The sequence below is a fragment of the Maylandia zebra genome, linkage group LG8 (assembly GCF_041146795.1).
Source record: "Maylandia zebra isolate NMK-2024a linkage group LG8, Mzebra_GT3a, whole genome shotgun sequence".
Lineage (NCBI taxonomy): Eukaryota > Metazoa > Chordata > Actinopteri > Cichliformes > Cichlidae > Maylandia > Maylandia zebra.
The window spans coordinates 21292051-21304078 of NC_135174.1; the positions used below are offsets into that span (position 1 = coordinate 21292051).

The window sequence follows — 12028 nt, forward strand, 5'->3', positions numbered from 1 at the left end:
TAAAATAAAATTGTGACAGAGTTAAGCAAAGTTCATCAGATAGTACATTTGATTGCTACATTTGAAATAGACTGCAATCTGTCTGTGGTTATAGGTGGAAAAACTTTAAAAGTGTCCTTTGCTGTATTCTTAAGTCTGGAGTTCCAGGAATATTAGTGCACAAAAGCATTTAAAGAAGCAGCTACTTGGTGTTATTGACCTGTCTGCCTTAAGAGGACATCAGGGCATAGTGTTCTGCCTTATAACTTTAATTAAAGGCCGAACCTTAATTCACTGTGTGACTTGGCATAAACTCAAGTTCAATAGATTAGGTTTAGTGTTGAGACAGTCGTACACTGTAGCTGTGTAAGCCTATTCACTGTTTCAGAATATAGGTTAAGTGTAGGAAGTAGGAAGTGATCACCTGTTCGCTCAGTGTCCTCTCTCACCCTTAGGTTTCTGAAGCTGTACGGCCGCAGGTTCAGTAAAGATGACCACATCCTCTTCATCAAGCTGCTGTATGAGTTGGTCACGCTCCCAAACCTGGAGCCACACATGATGCAGAGCTATGCCAGGCTGCTCATTCAGCTTCTCAAGTGGGTGTGAATGCAAATGTACACGAATTTAAACAGGGATGTTGGGGTGAGGGGGTCATGGTAAATCATAAAATCCTCTCAGAAAAAATACCAAACAGAACGAGCTGGATATTGGTTCGAAATTAAACGAGTTATGATAAATTTAACTGTCGACAGACCTTTTGCCTTCATGAACACGTATTAGGAGGGAACTCATGTGTGATGGCAATTACAAATTGCATCTCAGAAAAAAGATCATTTTTCAAAACTTAAAAATTAGTTATTTATTATTTAATTCATTTATATTTAACACTTTCTTGGAAAAACCTAAAGCCTGAATTATCCATGATGCAATGCATGGGAAGACGAATTTCAGGGCCTAGATGGAAAGAAGAATAGACGCAATGCTGCACAGTAAAATAAGTGATAAATAAAATAATAAATAAACCAGAAATACATATATAAGTATTGTACAGCATTTTTATGGCGATGAAAGCCACCATCACGCTGAGGAGAAAGCTTAACTCCTCTGCATGATCCTCTCTTTTCCTTCCTTTTAGTAAAATGAGAACAGAAAGCCATACGATTGGTAAACATCAATGCACCATAAGTGGCGTGACATGTTAAAGTGAAATTTTGCACTTACTTGTATGCTATTTGTAACACAGTCATTTGATGAGTCAAATCATTTGCAGACCCGGGGGGAATCAAACCAAATCATTTTCAAAAATGCTGCATCTGTGTCTGAGCCTGAACCCGAATCACAAATCATTTATTTAAAAAAATAAATAATAATAAATAAGCTCAAAAATTTCACCCATTGGGTATAAAATCACACATTGAAACTGAAAATATATAAGTTAAATCTGCCCTTTGTCAACAAATGGTATGAAACAAAACAAAGGATCTCTGCAAAATATCTCCTATGCTCTTATGTGTTTCCCAGATGCCAATATATGCCAGATCATCCTCTGAAATGTCAAGTGGAAGTTTAAAGTAGCGTAAAATATTGATACTTGGTTGGTATATTGTGTTAATATCTTACAACCATAGAGCGGAAGTTTAAATTTCCTTACACGCACAAATGCACTCAAAGACACTCTGAAAGTAAGTACAAGGGACAATAAAGCATGCTGGCTTAACATTTATTACTCTTTAAGCGATGCTTTTGTCTCTCAGATCAAATTTGTCACTTCTCCAGCGACAGTAGGGTTTTCTCCAAGACGGTCACATTAATCACTTCCCATTTGTCACCAGTTGTTTTCAGGATTTTCACATCCATCACAAAACAACCTCTTAATGTAGACGTCATTTGTCTGAGTGTTTTCCATTAGATGAAAAGAGAAAGATCTGGGCTAAGCGTATATGAAGTGCCAGGTTTCAAAGCTGAGAGATGAGCATCAGGTCTCAAAAGGCTGCTTTTTTTTCTCATCTTTTGGATTTCGCCGTCATTTTCCCGATTGTCTCTTCTTTCCTTCATTTTTCACATCTCCCAACTGAGAGTTTGTTCCATCGTTGTTAGATGAATAAGTGGGGAGGATTTAGAGGTTGTGGAAATCATGCATATTCTCAACTGCACAGACTCTCAACCTATTTCTGAGGTTCAATCCCTTAAAAACTGTGATTTTACAAAGAGCAAAGTAATACAAAAGCACAAAGAGAGCAAAGTGGAAGTTCTCAGGAGGATTAAAAAAACTGCTCCTTTTTAAGCTTAGAGTTCTCGTAAGGGGCACACCATTACTGTGCAATCTAAAAGCTTAACAAGGTGTTTAAAAGAAAACAACAAAAAGTAAAGTCAATGCATGGTTAGCCTGCAGAAACCCAATTATGCCCACTGCTAGATCTTAAACATGTCTAATTTTTTTTTTTCACAGTGGAGTGTTATGAATGTTGGATCATGACTATTTTATACCAAGTGAATCTACGTCTGCAAATTACTAATGCCTGCTGCTGTCAGTCCACTTATGCATTATTGAATACAAAGAATCACAGCGTTGTGTTTGCATACATGCCAATAAGATGGCAGTCATCATGCTGAGTGCAGCCTGTGAGGCAGTGACTCATTTTCTCCACGATTACAGACTCTTTCAGACGCCCTGTGGTCTTTCACTTCAATATGACATTATTATTAGAGGCTTAAATATCTAATAACCTACCAGGACCCTTGTAAAAGCATTATAAATAGGCCAGACAGCTGATAACGGACTTCTTTTTCAAACAGGAAGAAAGAACTTCTATCACGGGATGACCTCCAGCTGCCGTGGCGGCCGCTCTATGATCTCTACGAGAGGGTTTTCTACTCTAAAACCGAGCACCTTGGGCTCATCTGGTTCCCTAAGTATGAAGCTTTATATTTAATTGTAGCTGTTGTGACATATGGTAAAGTGCAGTATCAAGATATGTGTTTTGAATTAAAGAAGAATGCGTACACAGTAGGAAACCTGCTTTCTTTCCTGCCAAAAATGACATGAGAAGATTGATGCTACTTTCATGTCTGTGTGTTAAATATGAAGCTACTTACAACAGTAAACACAAAACCAGCAAACCGGCAAACTCAAAGGCTCAGTTTCTGAGACATGGATTATGCCTAATCCTAGAATAAATCCTTTTTTTCAAATGAGATCTTCATTGTATTTCTCCTTTAGTCTAGGACTAGGCCTAATCCATGACTGGGAAAAAGGGTGAGGGAGTAGAAACAATGAGAAACAGCTTGCTGGGCTCTCTGAACCGAAGGTATCAAACTCATTTTAGGCAACTGGCTTCTTCCAGCCCAAGATTATCCCACATTGGCCAGGCTCCTAAAACCTTTTCATAATCACCTATTAAAAAATATTTTTTCCCTTTCTAAAGAACTGCAAGTACACACTGAACAGTTTGTTGTAGTTACAAACAAAGACTACTGTAAGTTAAACCACTTGATTTAACCAGTGTAGTGTTGTAGGCAATGTGTAATTATTTATTTTTTTGGTAGTAAGCCTATAAAAGTCAACAGACTTCGACCCTCCAGCTTTGACATTAACACTCCAGAGAACTATTCTCAAGATAAACATCCATACAGTGACAATTCTAAAATGATGTCTTCCATCTCTGTACTTTTTACACTCTGCAAAGTCATCCAGTGGGCCAGATTAGACTCTTTGTGGTTTCTGGCCTACAGGTATATATTCTACATTAATAGACTACACTGATCATAACTACAGTACCTACCAGCATCACAGTTGTTTTACTGAGGTATTGTGCTGGACCAGTAACATCCTTGTGTAGTTGACATGAAGAAACTTTTCCTAAAGAACATAGACTGTAGCCACGGCTTTTCACTCCATTTGCACCAGTTACTAACCGGCCACTTTGATAGATACACATCTTCAACTGCTCTTTAACACCAATTATCTAATCAGGTAATCCAATGGCAGCAGCTCGATCTATTTAGGCATGTAGATATGACCAATACAGTCTGCTGAGGTTCAAACCAAGCATCAGAATGGGGAAGAAAGGTGATAAAAGTGACTTAGAAACTGGCATGGTTGGTGTTGCCAGATGGCCTGGTCTAAGTATTTCAGAAACTGCTGATCTACTGGGATTCTCCCACAAAATCATCTCTGAGGTTTCCAGAGAACGGTCTGAAAAAGAGAAAAAAGACAGTGAATGGCAATTCTCTGGTTGAAAATGCATTATTGGTACCAGAGGGCAGAGGAGAATGGCTCCAAAAGCAACTCAAATTTACTCATCGCAAAGAAAGTACTGTATGCACAAGAGAATCTCAGAAGGCACACTGCATCAAACCGAAGCTATAGCAACAGAAGACCACACCCAATGCCACTCCTCTCAGCTCAGAACAGGAAAACTGAGGCTACATTTGCACAGGCTCACCAAAATTGGACAAGAGAAGATTGGGAAAACGTTGCCTAATCTGACGAGTAGCAGTTTCTGATGCAACATTCAGGTGGCATAAAAGCATGAATGCATGGATCCATTCTGCCCTGTGTCATATAGAGGGCAGAATGGTGATATAATGCTGTGGAGGATGTTTTCTTGGCACACTTTGGGCCCCTTAGTACCAACTGGGGATCGATGAGACACCACAGCCTGTTTGAGTATTGTTGCTGACCATGTTCTTCCCTTTGTGACCATAGTGTAGCCCATCTTGGCTGCTTCCAGCAGGACAACATGCCATACCACAAAGCTCAAATCCTCTTAAACTGGCTTCTTGAACGTGACAGTGAGATCATTGTACTCAAATGCCCTCCACAGTCCCTGAACTCAATCCAATAGAGCACCTTTGGGATGTGGAGCAAGAGATTCACATCACGGATGTGCAGTCGACAAATCCGCAGCGGCTGTGTGATTCTATCATGTTAATATGGACCAAAATCTCTGAAGAATGTTTCCAGCACCTTGTTAAATCTTTACCACAAAGAATTAAGTGTCTCAGGAGTGGATATTGCATTCCATTAAAAAGCAGTATCACTCCTTATAATTCACCCAGTGGCCGCACTGGAAACTTACAGCTGTGTGAATCTGTGTAATCACCATCAAAGGTCTTCCTGCTTTACTGTTTTAAATATTTTATATTTAGATTTGGGTTCTGTTTTAATGCTTTGAAAAAGTACTGACTTGTAATCAGACCGCACTATGACCACACCCATCACCAAAGCGAGGCTTTGTTCGGATGTTATGTACATACCTGTTATGTTTTGTTACCGTGTATTGCTTGGTTGCGATGCTGTTGTGTGTGTGACATAATCTGTTGCCAGACACACACAGTCACACACAAACTCATAAAGAGAAAACAATACCAGCCTTGCAGTCACAGCTGGTACAAATCTGAGTTGTGGTCTGAATGTTGAAGGTTTGTTTATTCCTGATGACGACATGTGAATCTCACAGCATAGCTGAGACACACGCACACACTCACACCTCCTCTCTGTGCTTATTTGCAGCTCCGTGGACCACATTTTGAAAGCTTTGATCAAAAGCTGCAGACTGTAAGTCTCATCCTCTGTGATCATATAATTTGGGCAGCAGATAATGTGCTGCTTTGATCTTCAGTTGAGCTATGTACTGTAGATCATTGTGTCTATTTGCACCTTTAGCCATCTTTGCTTGTCTGCATCTATTGGTGCTCACGTCTATCTTTGTTATATGTGTGTTTCTGCGTATCTTTTAATGATTTTTCTTAGGTATTTCCCTGCATCATCCACCAAAGAGATGCTGGATGAGTGGCGCCCCCTGCTGTGTGTGTTTGATGTGGTTATGCAGAAGGCCATCAGCAACATGGAGCTGTTCCTGCCTACCATCATGCCCCCGGAGGAACACAGCCAGGGCTTCCAGTAAGTGGGCCAACTTGAATGGCTCTGGTTTGAAACAGTGTTATCCTCCAAGTACAGCTTGTCAGAGCCAGAGCTGACACAAAGGGTACACAAAGAGGTACAATATGTTTAACTTGTTAGTAAATCTCAGCATTTAAGGGATTTGGCTTTTTCTTGTAATGTTCAAAATGCATAGCCACATTTTCAGGCTCTGTAAGCATTTACACCTTTGCTCCTGGGAGCTTTAATGAATAGCGTTCCTCTTGCATCAGCAGTGCTTCCTTGCTCTCTTTGTTTTGCTAATATTTTGCTTTTTTTGGAAAATCTTTGCCCCTCTTTCTCTGCACTCTTCATGGCCATGTTCCAGCTACCAAGCCTCTTCAAAGCCTTCAGTGCATTCTTTAGTTCATTCACTCCTTTGCAAACTATTTGTCTGGATTTATTCTTGGATTCATAAGTACTTTCTGCACAGTTTCCACAATACATCATCTTTAATACTCTATTTTTCCACTTCAGTTTTTTTTTTTTTCCTTTCTCATCCAGAATATACAGGGGAGGGAATGAGATCATATTTTGGGGAACTTGAGATTGATGAGGGGGATAAAGCCTCAGGTGTGTGTGTCATTGGGTGTGAATGTAATGGTCTGTTTTCTGCATGTGTGTGTGTTTTCAGGTTGTGGTTTGATGAATTAATGCATCTTTGGATGTCATTGCAAAATCAGCCAAGCTGGGAAGGGGTAAGACACAAACACACACACACACACACACACACGTGCGTTCAATACTTCAGGCACTTTTTGCTCTTTCTGAAATCATTTGACACTTAGTTTTAAAAACTGTTCACTGGCTTGAAAGTGGAATTCTTTAAGCCACAGTGAAGTCAAAATTAATGAAAATTCCACCTCTCAAAATTCTTCTTAAATCTGTCACACCAAGCAGCAGATTTTTTAAAAAGTTTTAATTTATTGTGTGATGGATCATGCAGCTTTCCATTTTTCTAAAAGTGCAGAGTAATTCCAAATGACACAGATTTCTACATTTCCCGATGGCAATGATTGAAATGTTGTTAAAGGATTGTCAGTTTCCACTCAGCGCAGATAAGATTTTCCACTTTGGTTTCCATTCAGCCTCATGGGCCACAGTGGCCTGGCTTTGCACATTTCCTCCTCTCTTCTTCAGCATCTCGTCTCCTTTTTTCCCATTTTTTTTGGATGACACACTTCACTTGTGGAAACATCCTTTGTCCTCACAGTGAATGTTTGCCTAATGTTCTCTTACAGCACTTAGTGAACCTGTTTGCTCGCCTTGCCAATGATAACATAGGCTACGTGGACTGGACCCCTTATATTCCCACAGTGAGTCATTAGCAGAATTATGTTTGTATACAAGTGTTCCCGTAAATGTGGTTTACTGGGAACTCATGGGCTGTGTGAGAGCAGTGGAACTATTGTTTGTATATGTGCATGTCTGGATAGATCTTCACCAGGATCCTACGAAGTCTGAACCTTCCAGTTGGGGTCAGTCAGATGGTGTCACCTCGGTATCTTACCAACTCCTATGACATTGGATACATAGTGTTGTGGGTGACAGCACTTCTGGTACGCAGTCTTTAGATTTTTCTGGCGAAATGTGTAAGAAAAAACATTTACATTTCATTGCAACTGATTACTTTGCTCTTTTATATACCCCTGCAGGGTGGACCAGGAAACCCTGCACAGAAAGAGCTGACCTGCCTCTTCAACAGCATCGCGTCCTTCTACCATCCATCCAATCACGGTCGCTGGCAGGTAAGCCTCTTACTCTCACTCGCATGCAAACATGCACACACTATGTGAAACTCCATCTTCGGTTCCTCATTTGATTTATCGCCTGTCATTCGGGACTTGGCTGGCTCTCTTTACGCAGCAGATTAATAACAGAAGGAAATCTCAGATCTGCTCACAGCAGACTGTGAATGTGGCTCTGGGTGATAATTCTTATGTCTAATGTGTGTCTGCAGTCTCGACTGATGAGGCTGCTTCAGCGTCTTCCAGCGAGCGTTGTGCGCCGTGTGCACCGGGAACGTCACGCTTCCCCTTGCTGGATCACACTGGTCCCTGAGCATCAACAGTTAACAGATGCGGATCTGCAGGAGTTCACCCGCAGCCTCACTGGAGCCTCCCTTCTGGCTATGTTCAGGTACTGCACTCTGATGGCTGTTAGCCCAAATGAAGGCTTTAAATAGGAGCTATTATTATCACTAGCGTTGTTTTATCAACTATTCAAAATGACCCCTATTTTCTTATACTGGAGCTTGGTTCTACCCCTCAGTTCATCTACTGTCTGAAACAAGCTGTTTTGGCTTAAATGCCTTCTTCTGATTGGCTGCCCCTTACAACCAAAAGAACAGCAAGTAGGTGGGGCTTCAAAGAGAGACAAGAACTGAAAAAAGCTGTATCAAAGTGGATGTTTAGAGTAGGATGAAGTCCAAGCCACTGGCTCCCAGGGACTACATGTGCTTACCTCAGTTTTTGAAACTTTGACTATGTTAAATAGGAACATCTGTAATGATGTAGAAATGACAAAAAAAAGGAAAAGTGTAATGGGTCCACTTTAAACTGCTTTTCTACACAGTTCACTTGTGATACATACATATGTGCATGCATAGGGCTACAGTACAGATGTAAATACAGGCATACTCATACACACACTCACATGCTGTTCCTAATTTTGACTTGACTTGATAAGCTTATATAGTGACTTCTCCATAAATCTGGACATTTTTCTCTTAACAGCTGGATCACTACACTAACAAAATATTAACTGCCCACCATTAAGCAAGCGAGAAAATAATCAAGCTGTGCTAATTGCTATGAACATGAAACACAGCAAAACAACACGAGCGGCTTTTAAAGCCAAGCGTACGAAAAAAGCACCAAACAAATAGTACAGCAGGAAATTATGAGCAAAAAAAGTCAAAACAGCGGAAACAAACAAATGAGCATTAATGAAAAGCCCCCCCCCCACAAAGAATAAATAGTGATTATATTAGATGTTAGGTAGAGCCACTCTGTAAAAATAGTTTGTAACATGACATTTAAAACAAAGACTATGCAAGCGACCCTGTGTGGGAAGTCCGATAGAAATGATATCCACTCGTGCAGAAATAGTTACCATAGGTGTCATTGTGGGTGTTGGTGTGAGCAGTCTGTTGCATAGTTTGAGCCAATTAATGGTCTTGCTCACCGGAGTTTAATGACGAGAATTTCTCCCGACTTTCTTTTATTTTTTGAGCCAAAATTCAGGTTCACAAATAGATTTGGTTCCATCTTCCAACTATCCTTTTTATCTCGATGATAACACTGCTGCTGTTTCGAGTATCACAGCTACCAAAAGTGTCCAGCTAATATGAAGATCGGCAGGTCAGCCTTTGGATCCCTAAAACCTCCAAACAGCAAGGTTAAAACTGGCTTAAGACAAAAGGTGTTACATATACATGAGTCATATTGTGTTTGCTTTGGTGTCTCAAGTCATCATATCAATGTTCCCTGGGTTGTAACTATGTAAACAGCCAACAAACACACCATCTGAATAATTGCCTGCCAGTTATCTAACTGCTGTGTCTCGCTAATGAGTTCAGTCGCTTCGCCTCCTCGGCCTCTGCCTAATCTGGACAAAGACAGGTCATCTGTGATTAGTGTCTACGTGTGTCGTTGTTGTTGTCGCTGCATTGCATGTGCACGACTGTTCATCTGCCCTCTCCTGGTGATTTGCAGTAAAACTGACAGTACAGATGCAGCGTACGCTCTTCAGAACCTGGCTCTCCTCACACCAGAGCTTGTCATACCACCTGTTCTTGAGAAGTAAGTATATGGATATCAGCCATCAAGCCTTTTGATGTACTGTCAAAAACATGCTGGTGTAACATCATTAATATTAATGATTTTTTTTGCTGCTTTTTATCATTCTTTGCCTTACTTTGAAGTGCTGTCTAAGTTTTAGTGAATATAAAAAGAAAGCATAATGTTGGAAAAACAGTTATTTACATAGGAAACTGTTTGCAGTTATATTTGTTTTGATTTGGGAAATTAAGCAGAATTAGTTACAAGTACTGCTTGCTTGATGTATGCCTTTGGATGGACAGTTTCAAAGTGTTTGCCTTGATAATGTACAAAATCTTAAATCTGGATCATTATTCAATATTTAGATAGAAGTATCTTTTTCTGGGATTTCCAAATTGATGTGCGCAGTGGTGTTGAGCAGTCATTCTTTAGGCCTTCTGAAGGTCTTTCAAACTTGCTTTTTCACCCCTTTTTCAGTCCAGTTCTTTTACCTATTTTAACCATTTTTCAGTGGAATATTTTGTTTTTTAAAATTTTTTAAAATTTCTTTGTTTGATTCTTCAAAACATGATAAAAAGTAATAACAGAAATAATTTTGCACCAAAAATGTATTTGCAAAGTGCTGGTAGATGAATACGGCATATCCTAGTGTGGTGTGAAATAATGGGAAAAAATCCAGCAGCGGAGCTGATCCATTGATTAATGGTCTCAATGGAAGGGTGGAGATATATCTATCTCATATTTCATATTTTTTCTACTGATGTCCATTAACATGCACTGTCGCTTTACACAAAAATCAAAATTAATAATAATTAATGTACACTTTTATTTAGAAAATCAGCATGCACTGTCCCTTTTATCCAAACTGTTTTTGTCTTATTTATCATCCTTGTGTCTCACGTACAACAGAACCTATGCAGCAATGGAGACCCTGACTGAGCCGCACACCCTCACTGCCACCCTCAGCTGCATGATTGGGATGGCTCGCAGTCTTGTTTCCCCTAACAACCATTACCCAGAAGGCCGTGTGCACGTGCTCCCACTGCTTATGGGCTCTCTGCCAGGGGTGGACCCCAATGACTTTAGCAAGTGTATGGTGAGTAATTGATGCGTTGATGAGGAATAAAGAAGAATTGTTAGACAAGTAGACAATGCAGCTCTCACTGATTAAATTCCCATTTTTTGTTACATATTCAGGTCTTTCCAATTAATAATTCCTGAAAGTGGAATGAATAGCTCGGTTTGAAGAACTTTGCAATTAATGCGGTTCAGTCTTCAGTTTCTGCTTGAATTGTAAAATGGATTGGTTCCCTCTTCTAGTGTGCTCATTTTCTTCAGACTATATTAATCCATCACACCAGAATAAATTAGTGCGTTTGAAAAAGTTATTGCAGCGACATCTGGTGAGGTATTTAACATGCAGCGTGATCATGTCAGATGATGTAAATTGATAAGTTGCACCTGCTGCGTCTCTCTGTCCAGATAACGTTCCAGTTCATCACCACCTTCACCACTCTGGTGCCTTTAGTGGATTGTTCGTCTGCTCCCTCCCAGCGCAATGATCTCACAGAGGTATGCACATGATACATATTAACAAAGATTAACTAAACATAATGGAGAGTCTAAAATCACATATTGATGAGCCAAAAGTTTTTGTAACTCGGGGCTATCTTGTGCTTTTGGCATTTACTCTTAAAACTCTGGGATAAATTGGCATCCACTACAGCACTTAAACCGCCTACAATTAGAAGTTAAACCTTTGGGATTTTAACAAAATGAGACAACAATTATTTGGTAAGAGAAGAAGTAAAAGAAGAAGAAAAAACTTTCCCTTTCTACACCGAATTACAATATTTGGAGGATCCATATGACATATGTTTGTCGGTATGTTTCTGTTGTTTTTTTCTGTTGCAACATTGTAGCTTGATTTTGTCCAAAAGCAAAAATAGTCTACTGTTATTTTGCAAATACCTAAACCATGGGTTTGAGTATTATGTCCATGCCGTGATATTAAACATTCCATTACACTACTTAGCATAAAATTAGAAATACTGAATAAGTCAAGAGATACTCCCCAAACTCATCTTTAGGTACACCTCACTACTAACTGGAAATTGAGACTCATCAGTCCAATTTTAGTGACCCTATTCCTGGTTGTATCCTCGCTTGAAAGTTCACAGCTGACCTGAGTAGGACCTACTCTTCTGGTCTTCTGCTGCTGCAACTCATTTACTTCCCAGTTCGACATGCATTCAGAGATGCTTTTTTGAATATCTTGGCTGTAAGAACAGTCTTTAAAGTTACTTTTCCCTTCCTGTCTGCTCAAAATAGTGTGGCTATTTTC

At 39.8% G+C, this 12028-nt stretch overlaps 1 protein-coding gene across 1 annotated transcript in view; it reads left to right on the plus strand.

The window, feature by feature from the left end:
- Window positions 1–12028, plus strand: part of LOC101485841 (proteasome activator complex subunit 4B) — a 47081-nt gene that overhangs the window by 1271 nt on the left and 33782 nt on the right. Inside the window, exons 2-13 of the mRNA XM_004561160.5 lie at window positions 435–575; window positions 2776–2892; window positions 5495–5539; window positions 5735–5884; window positions 6537–6600; window positions 7144–7218; window positions 7339–7461; window positions 7558–7650; window positions 7863–8041; window positions 9619–9705; window positions 10594–10780; window positions 11167–11256. Of these exons, the coding sequence (XP_004561217.3) occupies window positions 435–575; window positions 2776–2892; window positions 5495–5539; window positions 5735–5884; window positions 6537–6600; window positions 7144–7218; window positions 7339–7461; window positions 7558–7650; window positions 7863–8041; window positions 9619–9705; window positions 10594–10780; window positions 11167–11256 (1351 nt within the window). The remainder of the gene's footprint in view (window positions 1–434; window positions 576–2775; window positions 2893–5494; window positions 5540–5734; window positions 5885–6536; window positions 6601–7143; window positions 7219–7338; window positions 7462–7557; window positions 7651–7862; window positions 8042–9618; window positions 9706–10593; window positions 10781–11166; window positions 11257–12028) is intronic.